The sequence below is a fragment of the Prinia subflava genome, chromosome 4 (genome assembly GCF_021018805.1).
Source record: "Prinia subflava isolate CZ2003 ecotype Zambia chromosome 4, Cam_Psub_1.2, whole genome shotgun sequence".
Classification (NCBI taxonomy): Eukaryota; Metazoa; Chordata; class Aves; order Passeriformes; family Cisticolidae; genus Prinia; species Prinia subflava.
In genome coordinates, this window is record NC_086250.1 from 22432119 (window position 1) to 22449882 (window position 17764).

At 46.8% G+C, this 17764-nt stretch overlaps 1 protein-coding gene across 3 annotated transcripts; it reads left to right on the top strand.

Annotated features, from left to right (window-relative positions):
- Window positions 1-5235: 5235 nt before the first annotated feature.
- On the top strand, window positions 5236-15231 carry TAB1 (TGF-beta activated kinase 1 (MAP3K7) binding protein 1). 3 transcript variants are annotated; one of them, XM_063395937.1, is made up of 11 exons: window positions 5236-6438; window positions 7224-7360; window positions 7554-7707; window positions 8312-8398; window positions 8938-9076; window positions 9554-9667; window positions 12151-12262; window positions 12369-12513; window positions 12892-13114; window positions 13401-13562; window positions 14557-14696. In XM_063395937.1, the coding sequence occupies exons 1-10, from the start codon at window positions 6094-6096 to the stop codon at window positions 13559-13561; spliced, it is 1617 nt and encodes a 538-aa protein (XP_063252007.1). In that variant the 5' UTR covers window positions 5236-6093; the 3' UTR covers window position 13562; window positions 14557-14696. The 3 variants fall into 3 exon arrangements, with proteins under 3 accessions (XP_063252007.1, XP_063252006.1, XP_063252008.1); XM_063395936.1 differs by having other exon boundaries at window positions 5240-6438; window positions 13401-13557; window positions 14557-15231; XM_063395938.1 differs by lacking the exon at window positions 5236-6438 and adding an exon at window positions 6564-7047 and having other exon boundaries at window positions 13401-13557; window positions 14557-15231.
- Window positions 15232-17764: the final 2533 nt, after the last annotated feature.

Genomic DNA, 17764 nt, shown 5'->3' on the forward strand with positions numbered 1-17764 from the left:
CCTGGGCTGCCCTGCTCCTTCCCCTGCCACATTACTGCCTGTGTATAGTATATATATTATATATATATATATTTTAAAAAATGTATAATATAAAGCTATACATATATACGTATATACGATGACTTGTGGATGGCCTGCCGCATACAGGATCCTCAGAGTGGTCTTGTCTAAGCCCAAGTGTCCCTTCACTCCCTCCTCCCCCTCCCCCTGCCCCCATCCATTCTGAAATTCAACTACAGCAAACCCCGCCACCTTGGCACCTGTGTTTACAATGTCCTATATATTTGTGGTTAACAAAGTGAAGATGGTAACTACTGGTGTCTCAATAAAGTTATGATGTTCCAAATAACCATACTATATGGAAAAAAAAAAGTGGTCTGGATTTTCTTCTTTGGGGAGGGATGACTTTTTTAGCTTGGTTTTCTACAAGAGCATTGGTTCCTGTGCTCCTGCGTGGCCAAGCTGGCAATTTTAGTGATAATCCGTGGCTTGGATGAAGGAAAGAAACCTAAATAACTGCCGTTATTGAGAGGTTTTAGTGGAAGCTAATGGTTATACGTTTTACTTGGCCTAAGTTTCAAATCACACACACCATCAAGTGTCTCTCACCTAATCAGAAAGAAAACTTGAGGAACCTGACATGCTAGAAGTTATGTTAGAAGTGAACTTTCACTGTGAAAAGGATTGGGCAATAGGAGGCATGGATGGGGAATTTACAGGAATATAGACAAGTCCATATGAAAATAAACACCTGTATTTCCACACTCAGGGAAGCAGATCTGTTTTCCTGTGATGTGTCTTTATTCATCTGTGCATGACCATTGCTCAGGTGTCTGATGTACTGCAGGCTTTCAAAACATAATCAAATCCTGGGAAACGAGCTCTCAGGGCCACTGCCCACAGTCGATGTCAGTGATTGGTAGCCCACCACTAAAAAGAATCTTGTTTCAACCAGCTTTGCAATAAAAATGAAATTCAAAATGCCATCCTGTGGTGATGCTTAGCTAAAGCTTCCTTCTCATCCCCTTTTACTGAGTCTGTCACCCAAGTACCTGAGTATCAAATTTCCCGGCCTTTGTGGGGTTTGAGGACAGTAAACAGAGGCATGTGATGGTGATCAGGCTCTAGCCAGTCCTCCAAATTCTCTCCCCTTTTGGGGCAACTACTGAGCACACACTGCAGCTTCATATCAAATTATATGCAAGTGTTGGTGGACTGACCTATCTGATTCATGAATAATCTTTGTTTGATTAGTCATGAAACATTAATTAATCTTTAATTAATTAATCAAACAAAGTTTGATTAATTAATTAAAGACCCTCCCTACAGTCACAGCTTTTGGGATGGATGTTTTGTGGAGATACTGAACCCACAGAAAGGCAAATTGTGTTGGCAACAGGTGGAGTTAAGAACTGGTGAGATAAGGTGTTGCCAAAAGCAAGCATTTCAGATGAGTTGGACTCCAACATTACTAGTTTGTTTGTGTTTTCTAATCATTTGAAATCTCTTTAATTTTGCTCTCTGGTATTTCACATGCTTATGAGTCATGTTTTGAAACTTCTCCCTGCAGCCATGACATCTAGAAACAATTCTGTTATAAAGTTGTTTTCTTTTTTTTTTTTTTTTTAAGTTAACATAATCCCAGGACTCAAGGAGATGAAACTCTTGTTTAGTGTATCAAGGAGTTCAATAAAATTATATGAAACAACCAATTTCCCTCCCTCAAAAATCCATCTGGCCTAAAACAAACTCTGTTTTGCAGAGGTATTTGACCCTTGGGGCGATTAGCACACTCATCATTCCCTCTTTCTCTGACAGTAGCTCTCCACATTGGCTCTTCAACTCTTAGACGGTGTTGGGGGAAGGAATCTGTTGTTTCCAGCTTTCCTTAACACTTGTTCTTTTTATTGCCCCATCTTATTTCTCTGCCATTCTGGCATGCCTGGAAACAGTGGCCTGCAAAGAAGTGAGGAACATTAGGGCACCTGTACCTGTGGGAAGCATCAGGCTGAAGTTTGTAATGATAAATGAGGTGACCTCGGGGTGGAGCTCACAATGCCACCCCCCACCATCCCTTTCTGTCTGCAGTAGAGCAGAGCAAGTATGGCAAGCTGGCTCTGTTAGAAAGACTGCCCAGGTTTGGAAAGACAGGTGTCTGCCACGGAAAGCCAGAGCCTCCCTTGGAATAGAGAATGTAAACTCCCTCCCTCCAAATTATTATCATTTTGAAATTAAGGGGGTCTCAGGCAAAGATATGCTAATAGAAATAACAGTACTTTACTAGTAATATTAAAAATAAAAATGTAGTACTACAAAAAAGCAAACAAAAAAAAGAAAACACTGACAGTCAGGATACAACCTGACACCCTGTTGGTCAGAGTGTTGGTAGCAGTCCAGTTAAGTCCTCCTGGAGTGACAGATGGGGTTCTGTTGGAGCAGAGATGATCCTGTAAAAGGGTGTAATTTTCCTCTGAAGGTCCAGTGCTGGTCACATGGGTCCTGTCTTCATCTGGGAATCCAGTGGAAACAGGCTGCTTTGGTGTTCTGAGTCTCAGATTTTATCTGGGTAGGAATGCTTGGCTCCTCCCACTGGGTGGAGCATCTCACAATGGGATGATGTAATCTTATCAGTCATGCAGTGAGACTCAATGGCCCATTAACAGAAGATATCCCCTGGAGGGAGGATGGGTAGTGGAAGAGATAAAGAAAAACACCTCCCCAGGCAGTTTCAACAGAGGCAATGGAATACATACTTTTGGTTACATCTTGCATTGCAACCCAAAACAGAGACCCTTCCTTTTTTCCATGTCACCTTCTGCAAGCTTTGCCAAAAATCATGGCTTTCCTTTCCAGCCCCAGCCTCTGTTAGCATCAAAACAGAAATCTTCCTAAACATATCTCACATATGATCAGTAGAGAGAAACTAAATGATGTGATGGCTTCTGCTGGCAATCTGGTAAATGCTTCCCAGTTTCTGAGCACCTACAAGAACACTGTGCAGAGGCTGCCCCAAGCTCCCTGCTCCCTGTGGCACATTTCTCAGTCATGCTGTTTATCTTGCATCCAGCAGCTGAGTAGTGACCATGGTTCTTCCTTTCCTGCAGAGAAAGCTTCCATAAAAACAGGAAGACAGCAGCACAGCTTGGTGCCAGGAATACTGTGTGTATAATCCCTAGCACTGGGACAGAGAAAATGAGAGAATAATTACAAAAAGAGAGAGGGGGAAGAACAAGAAATATAACATGGGTATTTAACATGAGAGGGGGAGCTGTATATCTGATAGCCACTGAATCATATAATTCATTTACTTGTGCATGGATGGTGAGGTTCAGTGACCAATGTCCTGCATTCCTGGGGCAATCTTGGCTGCATGGGAATACAGCACAGCAATTTCTGAGAGGATTTGCAGAAACTAAGAGGCATAAATAGAGGTTTAAATAAATTTGATCAATACAGCCAACAGAAACTCGGTACACAATTTCATCTTCCAAGTGCTACATAAAACTTTCTATGAGCAGACATTAACAGAGTAGCTCATCAGCTTCTGTAACACTTTCCTTTGAAGGACTGTGAAATGCTGGACCAACATGCGCTTTAGGCTGCAAATGGCCTCATTTGCTAAATCCTACTATTCACTTATTTTCCAAGTCAAGTAGTTAATTGATTCACTCAAGGTTAGGCCAGAAGCTCAGTGACAGAAGCACAGAAGTATCCAGGTTGAATCTGGCACAAGTATTTTCACCAAGAAAAAGGTTTTTACCAGGTCTGCATTCCAGTGCAAACTGGCAGAGAAAAGAAAAACTCAAATGACAAAGATTAGTGACTATGAGCTGAAGCCAGATATTTAAATTAGGAACAGAGGACATTTTTAATTGCAAGAGGTGACAAGCCATTGTACAAACAATGAAAGTGGCAGATTTTTTTATCTTCTATCTTTAAGAAAGTTGTTTTGCTCTCTCATTGACTTCACATTTTGTCTTATCACACATCACACAGAATCTGCCCTTGTTAGTCTCAAAAGGACTCAGTTATGGATGGAAGAAGACAGAAAGGACTCCTGAATTCCCAGTCCTGCAATGCAATACATGCTGACAGTCTCTGGGCACACCCAAAGTCTTGCTGATTTCAGTGTCACTCCGAGCAAGGACGGAGTCTGACTGTGCCCATCAAGATGCATGACTGCAACCTTCAGTGGCATTAAATAACCATAAGCTGCTGCTGCAATGCTGAAAAAGTGTCATCCTGTTTTAAAGCAAAGACACTTGCCTGTAGCTTTTTTATGACACGTACAATGCTGTGCTATGTGTTTTTCTGCAGCACTGGGAATTCTTTTGATACTGGCAAGAAAACAAATGTTTGTCAGTACTAAGTCTGTCCATCCTACTTCTAATACAGACTTCAGACCTATTCCTATAATTATTTGTACCTATTTACAGCTTTACCCACAGGAATACTCTGAATGACATCACTGAGACCAAGCTTATACAGAAGCCTAAACCTGAGGAAACTTGTTTGTAGACCTAGGTTCTAAATTTAGCATTTTCTTCTAACTTTGCATAATATAAGCTTTTAAAAATTAATTCTGCCTGTGTACCTAATTCTGGTGGAATGTCTGTATATTTGTGAGCCTTGTATGAAGGGGAAGGATCTGTAATCTTTTTTTATTTTGAAGAAAGAAATGTAACAAAACAATAGGATTTATAGGAAAGGAAGCTGGAATCCTCTGGCAGAAACCCCTGCCGCAAAAGCCATCATTCCATAGAATGAGGTTAATTAACTGGCAATTATTTCTGAAGTGCATCTGAATCAAATATCTGCCACAAAGCTGTCATTATAAGTGTATCAAGCCACTGCTAGAAGTCAAGGCTATCTAGCACTCCCACCCTCACCCCAACTGCACTGCTACCCATGACTGAAACTGCACGTCTGTCATGTTGGAGCCCCTGCAGCTATGATATACACAGGGCTCTTCCCCAAGCCCTTGTTGCCATACCCTGACTGCTGGCTATCACTCACATTAAGATATGCCATTCATGTTCCTGGAGGGCTCTTCTGTGACTTATAATATTGAGGAAGCAGTGAGATTGAATCTTATGTCTTCCGTCCTCCTCCAGCTGAGCTTATTCAGTGGAAACAGCCTATGTCTGCCAAGAAAGGATCTTAAATAAGAGCAAAATAAGTGATCTCTGATTTTGTCTGTATTGCTCAGGTAGGCACACAAGTGATTTTACTGTTCTGCCCGACTTGAGACTACCAAGAACTGCTCCAAACTGCGGTGAGAATTGAGAACCACTTGCCATCTGTCCTAGACACCTTCCTACTGCTTCCCTGAGGACACGGTCCAACTACATCCTTGTTATGGCCTGCAAATGAGAGAGGGAAAGGGCAGGACACAGACTGCAAGCTGGGACACATGGATGCCATGGATGTGCCTATCAAACAGGGTGCAGCTAAGAGCTTGTACCTGGGCTGAGTCTTCCCTAGAGGTTGCTTGGAACATGATGCACTACTAAGAAAACCATTTCAACACCAGGCTACCTCAGGGCTCTCTGGGACTTAGGGTGACCTCATTTCACAGGATCCAGAATTCGTGGTACCAACTGCACCTCAAGGACTGTGTTCGGTTTTGGTCTCACTTTAAAAAGGACATTGAGATGCTGGAGCAGGTCCAGCAAAGGGCAATAAGGCTTGTGAAAGATCTAGAAAACACATCCTATATGGAACAGCAGAGGGAGCTGGGGTTTTTTAGTCTAAAGAGGAGGCTAAGGAGAGACCTCATTGCTCTCTACAACACATGAAAAGAGGCTGTAGTGAGATCGGCGCCGGTGTCTTCACCTGTGTCTGCAGTGACAGAACTAGAGGAAGTGGCTTTAAGCTAGACAGAGGAGATTCAGATTAGATGTTAGAATTTTTCCCCCCACTGTTATGGTGGTCAGGCATTTGAATAGGCTGCCCACGGAGGTGATGGAGTCCCCATCTCTGGGGGTGTTTAAGCATCTGCATCTGGCACTGGGTGATGTGGTTTAGGGCTTACAGTGGTAGTGCTGGGTGGACAGTTGGACTGCACGACCTCAAACTTCTCTCCCAACCCTGATGATCCCAGGATTATATATGATCCTCACAACCCTGCTCCTCTTTCCTCCTCCTCCACACACACACGCTGGCAGTGGCAGCCAACAGGTGCTTCTTTCTCAAACACTTGAAGGCCATGGGCAAGAAATGGAGATGCCCGCACTCCGCCTAGACCAGAAGGAAGGTGCAACGACAGGTAAATTTCCGAGCGTTCCAGTTCCGTGGGCTTTCCTCCGGGCCCCGCCCGGCGCCGCCTCACGCGGGGGCGGGGCCCGAGGGGGCCCGAGCTGTGGCGGCGGAGGGCGGGCCGGAGGCGGCCGCTCCCGCTCCAAGATGGCGGCGCAGAGGAGGAGTCTTCTGCAGAGTGTGAGTGGCATCTTCCCCCCCTCCGTGCACACGCACCCCCCAGGTGGGTGCGAGGGAGTCCCCGGGCCTCCTCCTCACCCGCCCCCCGCGCTGCCGTGTGGGAAGGGGGCGGTTCCCCCGCCGTGAGGCGGTGGGTGGGTGCTCTTCCGCCCCCTGCGCTGCTTCAGCGGAGGGGGTCCCGGACTGCGGGGATCCCTGCGTGATCAGCGATCCGCACGCTGGGCTGACCGGCCGCTCTGCAGCGGACGGTGGGCGACAGGTGGCTGGGGGGGCCATGTCACTGCTGCGGGCTTCGGGGCGCCCCACTGTGTGAGGGGGCAGCTGGCATCTGCAGGCCGAGCGGGAGATGGCATCCCCAGGAATGGCTCTAATTGCTGGCTGCAGCAGCAGGCCCCAGTCCCTTGTCCTGGTTGAGTAGTCCTGGGAGAATCCAGAGCTTTCCCTGCACTCTCGTGCCAGGGGTGCGTGAGGATCCGATTCACCATAGGAATAGCTAAGCTAGTGTGGTGCTGTATGGAGTGCAAAACTTGTGTGCAGATTTCGCATCTGGTTTCTTGTTAGTAAGAGCCGAAGTGCAGCTAGAACTCAGCTTCAGAGGAAAGGGACATGGTAAGTGATGCTGTTCTGCAGCAAGGAAATGCAGAGTTATTGGCTGTGCTACTGGTTAGCAAAGGGAGAAGGGTTGAGAAGAGGGTGGAGGTGGACTGGTAACTTGTACTGGACCACGATCCTCACTTCATGCTGCTTGGGGCTTACCTGGTCTCTTTCCTCTTCCTGTCTGCCAGGAACAGCAGCCCAGTTGGACAGATGACTTACCATCCTGTCATCTCTCTGGGGTGGGCTCAGCTCCAAACCGTTCCTACAGTGCAGATGGCAAGGGGACAGAGGGTCACCCCTTGGAAGATAACTGGTTAAAATTCAGGTAAGTGGGTTGCACCTGGGACACATAATCCTGCTGGCACAAGGGCAGGTAAAAGAGGTATTTAGTTTGTGACACAGGATGTGGAAGAAGAGGGTGGGGCCTGAGCATATAAGAGGTGTCTATGGGAACTTGCTACTTGTATCTGTGTGTTACAGAGAGATCTGTGACCTCTGTGCTTATGCCCTTTTGGCAGGAGTGAGAACAACTGCTACCTCTACGGTGTCTTCAATGGTTATGATGGCAACCGAGTCACCAACTTCGTGGGTCAGAGACTCTCTGCAGAACTGCTGCTGGGCCAGCTCCATGCAGATCACAGCGATGCTGACGTGCGTAGAGTTCTGCTGCAGGTAAAGAATCTTTGAGTGGGAGTAGCTCCTGCTTCTTACACTACCCACCTCCTCTTTGCCATCAGGGGAGCAGCATCTGGTTTCTGTGGGGGTTGGAAACATCTGGTGATTGCAGTTGCACTCATTCTGAGCATCTGTAGTGCTTTGTTTCACTCCTGCCTCATCCCATCTGTCCCCTGGCTCCATCAGCACAATACTGAGAGCTCTCCAGGAAGCTGCAGCCAGTCTTCCCTGGACATGTAGGAACAAGTCAGCCTGTGAAGGAGATGACAGTGAGTGAAGAGGAGAAGTTAATGTGTGGGGAGATGGATGTGTGAGTGCGCTTTCTTGAGTGACAGGATCAACAGACAAGATCAGATAGGTCTCTGACGTTGCTGTGAATGCAATTTTTGTGGTGTTGTCTTCTATTTTGAGTTGTTGCAGATTGTTTTTACAAGCTGTTAACTAGTTATGCCAAAACAATGGTGTTTCAGTGTGCTATAGTTTTCCTTGAAAGTATGTATGTATAGTGATTATAAGCTGGTCTTAGAGAGGTGAGGATGGGTAGCCCCAAAGTCTGTAGGCATTGGATAAGAGCTTAGTTTCTCTTTATGGACATTTTTAGGCTTTTGATGTGGTGGAAAGAAGTTTCCTGGAGTCCATTGATGATGCCTTGGCAGAGAAAGCCAACCTGCAGTCTCAGCTACCAGAGGTAATGTAATCTTAAGGGCAGAGCTTGCTGGATGAGGTTTGGGCATATTAGTTAGTTTGATCCAAGGGAGGCTGTAAGTGAAAGTTACTTCTCTGTGGTTCTCTTCTGGAAGCTTGCATGAAGTGAAGCAAGTGTCTTGGTCCATTTCCCAGAGTTCCCACTTCCCAGTTCATACTGGCACTGCTTAGACCTGACACTGGTTATCTGAGTAAGGAACTGAGTATATCACAGAGAGGAGTTCAGCCTGTACATGTGGCTCTTCCAGGACAAAGCCATGGAGATGAGAGGGAAGGCCTCAAATATACATGGTGTCTGGGCAAATAGGGGCTCTGTTCAAGTGCACTGGACTGTGCTCTCCAGAATCACATCAAAGCTGTGTCATTTGCTAGGACTGAACAGAAAATTTTATGTCTCGTACAGGCATGACGCAAGGCTAAGACATGTCAAGATGAGTCCTCTCCCTACAGAATTTTTATTCCAGCTGTGATTTCTGTGTTGTGGACTGTGTGTTTAAGCTTCCACCTCATTTTGGCTTCCAGGGCGTCCCTCACCACCAGCTCCCTCCTCAGTACCAGAAGATTGTGGAGAGACTGAAGGTTGTAGAGCAGGAGATCTCTGGAGGAGCCATGGCTATTGTGGCTGTAGTTCTCAACAACAAGCTCTACATCGCCAATGTGGGTGAGTTGGTTTTTGTCAGTGGCTCAGTCTCAGCATTACTGAGGATGTCAGGGGTTCTAGGAAGTAAAATAAGCTTGAATGTGGGGGGCAGTGTCTTTGGTCTGTGGCCAAGCAGTGATATGCTTGCTACTCACACAAGCACTTGAAATCAGCCTGGCACTTCATCCCTGCAGATATTAGCTGATGTAGTGCGTATGGCCAAAGAACAAAGGAAAAACGGGTTGAGAGGAGTAGTACAGGTTCACTCAGAAACAGAACTTTGTTGGGAGGTACCAGCTCAGATCTGGATGGAGAGCTGCCTAGCAGGCTTACTTTGCTGCTAGCAAGGCTGTGTTTTGGAGATCATGATGAGACAGTACATGAGCCTTTCTCTTCTTTTCTGTCTTTATTCCTGTCTCTGTTTCTTTTCCATTTGGATATGTTCTCCCTGTTAACGGCAGAGCTATCTGGTGCCTCATCTCACTGCTCCCACTGCAGGTACCAATCGGGCACTGCTGTGCAAGTCCACAGTGGATGGGCTGCAGGTGACCCAGCTCAATGTAGACCATACGACAGAGAACGAAGATGAACTTTTTCGCTTCTCTCAGCTGGGTGAGTATTTGGGTTTCGTGTTCTTAGCTGAGATCATCGCATGACTGTTTATCTGGGGCAACAAGAATTACTGAAGCCACAGGAAGAATAAATAACCACAAAAAGAAGCTTACTGTGTTTTCAGATGACAAGTTCAGTGCCTGTTTTTGTGCCTTTTCTAGCCATTCTGGGGCTGGAGGGTGAGTAAGCTCATCTCACTGACCCAGCAGAAAACTATGTTTTTGTTGCAAGTTTTGAGTGTTAGTTTTGTGTCCAGCTGCCAAAGTGGCATTGATTTGCCCTCCAGCTGTTGTTGTAGTCGATAGGAAGGCAGGAGTGGAAGCACAGAGCCAGAGGGTAGAAGTAAAGCAGACAATGTATGACAGCTCCTGTGGAGGCAAACCTCAGTTATGCTGCTTTAAGTTCTGTGTGATGCCTCGCCCTCAGGATTGTACATTTCAATTTGCCTTTGTACAAGCTGCTGCTGAAAAAAAGCAGCTTCACTTCAGACAGAGCCAGGCCAAGCACTGGCATTTACTCCTCTCACATCAGTAACTACTGAACTCGTAATGCTGACATTTTGCTTTAGGTAATTTTTCTTTTCCTTTACAGTGTTTGACATGTTTGCTTTCTTGGTCTGGAGCTAACCCAGACCACTTTGTGATTACCATCAAATAGTACCAAAATACTATTGGTATTATTTGGTACGTAGTAACAAATTCTTCTTATTGAGATACTTTGGTCCTGTCCTTTTATATAGGTAGATCTAAGGTGGCATTCTTCAATAGATTCACCTGGCAGATGTATTCTTATTGACTGAGGCTGTCGATGTGATAATTTCTGCTACTAGGTCTTGTTTTATTCTATTTCTCTTTCATTCCCACTTTTACTCCTACTCCTGCACTAGGGATATGTGCTGTAAAACAGAACACTGAATACAAGAATCCAGGGAAAGAGAGTTTTTGAGTGTGTTTTTACTACCAAAAATGCAGAATTTAGCTGCAGTCCGTAGGAAAACAGGGATCTGTTAGATGTACCAACCTTAACCTGGCGTAGCACTGGTGCTCCTGCCCAGAGTTCCAGCAGAAGGAAGAGCCTGTGGAACAAGACAGTGTGCACAGGGTGTTTTGGGGGCCCAAGTGAGGTTGTTTTTGGGCTAGGTTGAAGCACAGTCATAAGAGGTAGTGGGGGTAGCATTTGTCATGATGGTGGCTATGCCACCCCTGTCTTGGGGGAAGGATGGGAGAGGTCTTTTTCTTTTGTGGTTCTTCAGTAGCACATCACAGCTTGTTCAGTGCCCTGGGAGAGTTGCTGTAATTTAGACATGACTTCTCTTGGCATCCTCTGAGCTTCCCTGTGTTTGTGTCTGTCAATGGCATGTACCTCCCTGCCAGGAGCTGACAAATGAGCCAGGCCATGTTGATGAGTCAGCTGTGGTCTGCAGCAGATGGAGGACTTGTGTCTTACTGCTGGGGTGGGTGTGGAGCCATCTGCGCAGCGAGGCTTGGTTTGACTCAAAGGGAGAATTTCAGCTGGACCCCTGCCTTCACCTTGTACTAAGGACAGTCATCCCTAGATAAAACCTCAGTGTTTTCTGGCTGATGGCTCTAGATATAATGAGGAAAGGGAGGTTGCCAGAACAGACCAGGTAAGTGGATCATCTGTTCCAAGTCCTGCCTCAAATAGTAGCAGCACTCAGATGGTCCCTGTTAGAACCTTCTTCAAGATCGGGTTACTTCCTAGGCCGTGCCAGAGCTATGTCACCATAAGTTTATTTAAATAAATACTTGTTTGATCACTGTTCTTATTTTAGGAGTAGCCTACATCAATTTTAGCTCTTGAGCAAACTCAGTGCCTCTGTAGATAGTTGTCCTTTTCTTAGAATCACAGCATGAGTTAGGTTGGAAGGGACCACTGTGGGTCATCTGGTCCAAGCTCCTGCTTGTGGAGGGTCATCCCCAAGCACGTTGTACAGGTTCTTGAATATCTCCAGTGAGGGAGACTCTGCAGCCCCTCTCTGTAGTCTCACGCATTAGTGAAATTGCCATATGGAGCTTAGGAACAGGGGTCAGTTACACATGGAAGGAAAAGCAGAATCCTTCACATATGTTTTCCTTTTTCCTGCCTTTTCTTCCCGTCACACAGTCCAGAGCCAACAGGTGCAGATGTTCCCCTGCCTTTTCAGCAAATGTCTGTGCAGCCAGGCCAGCTGCTGCTGGTGGCCTTGGACCACGATGTAGATTTTGCCTCAGGGCCAACTGCTGCATTCAGAGTATGCCTATTGGGTTGTGTCTCCCTCCTTCTCTCTCCTTCCCAGCTTGGAAATAATGAAAAGGTGTCCCTTGGAATACAGCTATTCCTTTTCTCCCTGTTTAGCTCCTGATGATTCTTTGGTGTCACGTTTTGTCTTACTGTTCTATCTAACTGTGGATATTTCTTTTCTCAGAGGAAGTTCTGCAAGTTTCACAAAGCTAATGAAGTGTTTTTGGTTTTCAATCTTACAGGCCTGGATGCAGGGAAAATAAAACAAGTGGGAACTATTCGTGGGCAGGAAAGCACTCGGCGCATTGGAGATTACAAAGTGAAATATGGCTATACTGATATTGAACTGCTCAGGTCAGAAAAACTCAACTGCGGGGTTTCAAGCCCTCCTTTTCTTCATGATTGCTCCAATCTCACCTACAATGTCACCATTAAATGCTAAATTACTGTCTCTTTCCAGTGCTGCTAAATCTAAGCCCATCATAGCAGAGCCTGAAATCCATGGAGGGCACTTGCTGGATGGGGTGACGGGCTTCTTGGTGCTCATGTCAGAAGGGCTCTACAAAGCGCTGGAGGCAGCTCATGGGCCTGGGCAGGCCAACCAGGTGAGCTTGTTCACAAGGGAGACATTCTTGTGGCTATTGATTCATTCCAGCTGTGTCACCTGCTCTCATACAGGCTGTCCTCCTCATCTGTGCTGTTGGTGCTGGCCAGGCTGAATGCCTGTGCCACCCCATTCCAGTCTAATAATATGGGAGCTGCTTTGCCAAGCCAGTTCTTCTAGGCAGCTGCCTGTCCCTTAGGAGTAGCCCATTAAAGGGAGTGGGATGACTCAAGGCACAAAGGCACATTATCAGCAGGTAAGCATCACAGTCAGATGAATTGCCGAAAAAACTCTTAGATCAGATGGCAGGAAAATATTTCCTCCAAAATCTCCTAGAAATCTTTCCTCTGGTGATTTTTGTTTTCCCTTCTCTGCTCAGGAAATTGCAGCCATGATAGCCACCGAGTTTGCCAAGCAGACGTCACTAGATGCTGTGGCACAAGCAGTGGTGGACCGGGTGAAGCGCATTCACTGTGACACTTTTGCCAGTGGTGGAGAGCGGTCCAAGTTCTGTCCCCGTCACGAAGACATGACCCTGCTTGTGAGGAATTTTGGGTACCCCCTCGGTGAGATGAGCCAGCCCATGCTGACACCAACGCAAGGTATGTTGGGGAGAGAATGAAACAAAATGGGGTGAGGAGGATAAGATCTATTGATTGATCCAGCACTCACCTCACATTGGGACAGGAAGTAGATGGTGTAGAAGGAGTTATCTTATTAAACAGATTATTGCCTTTTAAGATGCAGAATCTGTGACAATTTGACAGGATACAGTACAGCATCAAGGGAACTTTGATATAGATTCTTGGGGTTTTTTGCTGCTGTGCTGCACCCCCAGTTGCTCATGTATGAACTGCAATTCATAACTTCTTTTTTCTCCCTTCTCAGGAGGCCGTGTCTACCCAGTCTCTGTGCCATATTCCAGCTCCCAAAGCACAAGCAAGACAAGTGTCATGCTGTCTCTTGTCATGCCTTCTCAAGGCCAGATGGTCAATGGTACCCACAGCAGCTCAACTCTGGATGAAGCCACCCCCACCCTCACTAAGTAAAGTACTGCTCTCTTTGCTACCCACAGTTTTCCCTGCACCTCATGCTGTATGAAGCAGTTGAAAAGCAGAGACAGCTGTTAGTTACCCTGTCAGTCAGTCCCTTATTTGGAGTGTGCTCACCCTCCCACCACAGTATTGACAGCCAGCATAATGTCTTAGCTGGAAAGTGATCGTGTGAGGAGTGGGAATGAGTGAAGCAACAGCTCTGGAGCCAGCTCTGGTGACATGCCTTGGGAGCAGCATCTGCTGCTGTTCGTGGAGGGCATTCTGGCAGTGAGCAGCCCTTCTCTTTGGATCTCACACGCCAGGTGTGTTAGGTGCTGTGTACAGAGGGAGTGTGGGTGCCCTTCATTTCAGCGAGGATAGAATTATGCAGGTCACTTGTAAGGCTCTCGGAGAGGCTGCGCTCCTGAAGTTGATTTGCTTACAGGCACAGCTCAGGCGAAAAAAAGTGGATAAAAGTTAGAACTGGCTCCTCTTTGGATCCACTCTGCAGGGTCATACTAGTTAGTGGTTGTGGTTTAGGTTGGGCCTTTGGCACAGCATGGTGTGTACATCCTGCACAGTGAAGAAGCGCTGTGGCTATTATGCTCTGTAGCTCCAGAAACAATGAGGCTGATGCACTAAAGCTGCTTTGGCTGCAGCACAGGTCATGCAAGAATAGCTTTCCTTGCTGCCAGACTCTTCCTGTAAAGCTCATACTGTTCTGGGTATGGGGAAGCCAGCAGAGTGCATGCCTGTTTTTTTCTGCTTCCTCTCTGTTCTTCAGATGCCTGGTTGTACTTAATGGCCTTCCAGTTAATGGGAATCAGATATCTTTGGTATCTGTCAATTCCAATCAGTTCTCAACACTTTCAGTGCTCTCATAAAGCAAGTGACTGCAACTTTTTACCTCTCCGCTAGGTTAGCTTGATCTGTGGAGAAGCTGGTTCTTGTCCAGTGCATCAAGTGGAGTAGAATAAAGATGTTTATGTTCTCTCTTTTTCCCTCTTTAGCCAAAGCCCAACTGTGACGCTGCAGTCAACCAATACTCACACGCAGAGCAGCAGCTCAAGTTCAGATGGAGGTCTCTTCCGCTCCCGACCCACCCACTCGCTCCAGCCAGATGAGGATGGGCGTGTGGAGCCGTATGTGGATTTTGCAGAGTTTTACCGGCTTTGGAACATGGACCATGGCGAGCAGGGAGCACTGACTGTGTCCTAACGTGTGTCTGTCTCCTGCAGACACCTTGTGCTCATCTCTGTGAGCAAAGACTGAGGCAAGAGTGAGAGTGTTCCACTGAGGGCTGCATTCTGCCCAGAGCTAATTCCTATCCAGGATGTGCTGCACACTGAGCAGGGGATGTTGTGCACTACACACAGTGCCTGTGCCATGCTCCCTATCTTGCCCAGCCCTGGGAAGCCCTGTGAATAGGGGAAGGGGTCTTGAATGCAGCCCTCACTGCAGGTTTTTGCTAATAAAGGTGCAGAGAGGGCTCCTTGTGGATCATGCAGGAGTAGGGCCTGTACAAAGGCTGCGTGTGTGTAGGTGTACATGTGTGTGCCTCTGTGTGTGTGTGTGCGTGCTGTCATAATGTTTCCACAACTCAGTTCATAATGCTGTGATTCCAGTGTTCAACTCCATAGAAGATACCTCTATTTTGCAGAATAAATAACTTATAGCTACAGTCATTGGCATCCATATGGCTTGCTCTCTTCCTTATAATGTCGTGTGTGGGTGTGACAGCTCTTCCTGGTGAAACCTTCTATTCCTCCTGAACAAAGGTTTGCACCTTGCAGGAGGAAAGCTTCTGCTGAAAGAGTGGCCTGAAGCCTTGCAGGTGACTTAAAAGCATAAGCTCTTTCTTATTTGCTGAGCTTTGGCACTGAATTATGGCTTAGAGTCAAGCCATAAATAGAGGTTATTGGTTTTTTGTAGGTAAAATGCACATTTTCCCCTTAATGTAGGCCATTTGGAAAGGTGTAGAGGGCAGGTGGAGTTTGTAGTGAGGTTTCCCTGTACAGGTACCTGGTGGTTCACAGCTGGAAGTCACAACTCTGTCGTGGTGCCTTGAAGATATAGAGGCACCAGAAGGGCACCCTCATGTCACAGCGGCGAGGTGTGCAGCCACAGCGTGAGCCGAGGCCTGGACTTGCCGGCGTCAGGATCACGGCAATCCTCCTCTTCAGTGCAGATTTCTGATGGCAGGCGAGGCTCTTCCTTCCCGGCTCCATCCGTCTCCTCAGCCTGCCTCGCTCCCTGCAAGCCTTTCCCCAGCAAACACGGGAGGCCTTGGAGGTGACCCGCAGCACCTGGTACCTCGGGCGTTGTGATGAGGCACCAGGCAAAGCCAGGAGAGGGCTAAAAAGTGATCAGAGAAGAAGGGGTTCTTTCCTGTGTTTCTATTTGCGTCCAGGCTTATTACCTTAGGAAGAAGGGGAATGAGAGGGGATTAGGATGATGTAGCACGGGATGGTATAATTAAGGCCATTGTGTAGCCAAGCCTTGATGAGCGGTGTCCAGCTTTGAGGCACTTGTGGCATGCCAACCTGGAAAATAGGAGTGCTATCTAATTTATCCCTTTGGATAAATTAGGTAGCACTGAGTGCCCAGAGGCAAGACCTGAGTTCAGTGAGAAATACGTAGGCAGGATCAGAGCAGAGAGAAATTCTCATTTCCTCAGAAGACATAGCAGGGATCGCTTGTGTGTGCGTGGGTGGGTGGCTTTCTGCCTGTGCCCCCTCCAGGTCCTGCTGGCATGGCTTTGCCCTGCAGGATTCCATGTGCTGCCAAACTCCCTGCAGAAACTCGTTTCCCTGCCCCTCTGTAGTTCCCAGGGAGGTTGGGTGTGCTGAACGTGCCAGCAAGGCTCCTCCTGTCGGGACACTTCCAGCCCTGCCACAGAGGTGACGTTCAGTGGTGTGGAGGCAAAGGCAGCAGAGTTGCAGAAACTTTGGTGCCTTGTCCGCAAGGCTGAACATGGCAGGGACTGGCAGTCCCTTAATCCTGTCGTCAGCCCTTGCCTCTGCCCTGCAAGGAGCAGAGAGTTCAGGTATCTGAGCCCAGCCTGGCCTTGCTGTCCAGGGCTGCTCCAAAATGTCATTTGGCCCATTTGGTCCTATCCTCCAGATTGTTATGTGGTTATTTAACAGGAGGATGTGATCCTGGTATGGACTAAAATGGAAGCAAAAAGGTTTTGTCCTATTCTATTTTCCCTAACCTGGCACAGATCTCAATAGCTGTATAAACAAGCTTTTCTTGCTTATTCCTCCATCCCATTTATCTCTGGTATTTGTGAACTTATACCAAGAATTGTTCCAATGGGAAATGTTCCAGCAAGTGAATGCTCCAGATAAAAGTTTAAGAATTGGCAACACACTTATATAAAGCAAATAATGCAAAACAAACCGATCCTTAGGCATCATTACCACTTTAGGAAGTACAAAAAAATAAAGTGGGTAGGAGCGGGTGGATCACACTAAGCTGTGCCTGTACAGCCACTGGGAAAAAGATGAGGAAAGTAGGTTTTCTGTGCATGCTCTGTAAGCCAGGTCAAAGAAACAGACTGAACATTGTGTACAAGGGGCAGGAGGCTCATGAGCCAATATCGGTATTTAATATTGTCCTCAGGGAGCGAGGGGAAGATGCAGGTTATAACAACAGTGGAAAAACCTCCTCTCCCCTACCCCTTTAAAATGAAGGAGTGGCTGGAAGAGGACAGAACCAGAGCGATCTCTAGAAAAGAACACAGGCCGTTTTGCATTGTAGTGAAATTCAAAACCACTAGAAATGTAAAGGCCTAGACAGAGAAAAACAGTGCAGCTATGCTTCACAAGACTGCTGGAGAGAAGCTGACAAATTAAGATCTGAATATGCATGATAAGGTTGTCTTAAGCGCAGCTAGAATTATTTTTCAAGAGCTATCCCTCTGCAAGACAAGGGTAGAAATGAGAAGTTCTATCCCTAGAATGGGAGTAGTGGGAATGCTTTGCATGTCCCTGGGCTCTGGTCACTGGCTGAGGGTCATTGGAGGTGCTCAGGCCAGTGAGACTTTGGATGCCAGGTCTTTGGATGCCACCTAAAACTGAGGTTCTCAGCATCTTTGTAGCTAAAGGATCACCAGGGACTTCTTTATTTTAAGCTCTCCATTAGCTGAACAGAACACCCATTTATAACAAAATCTTTAAATAGCAGAAAATAGCTAGGAAGGGTCATGGCCAGAAG

What these genes read in the sequence shown, in the direction of transcription:
- TAB1 (XM_063395936.1), top strand. Translation starts at nt 6,094, where the DNA reads ATGATCCCAGGATTATATATGATCCTCACAACCCTGCTCCTCTTTCCT. An exon ending in TTTTCGCTTCTCTCAGCTGG is followed by an intron (nt 9,668 to 12,150) that starts GTGAGTATTTGG and finishes TCAATCTTACAG; the next exon opens with GCCTGGATGCAGGGAAAATA. An exon ending in GGCCTGGGCAGGCCAACCAG is followed by an intron (nt 12,514 to 12,891) that starts GTGAGCTTGTTC and finishes TTCTCTGCTCAG; the next exon opens with GAAATTGCAGCCATGATAGC.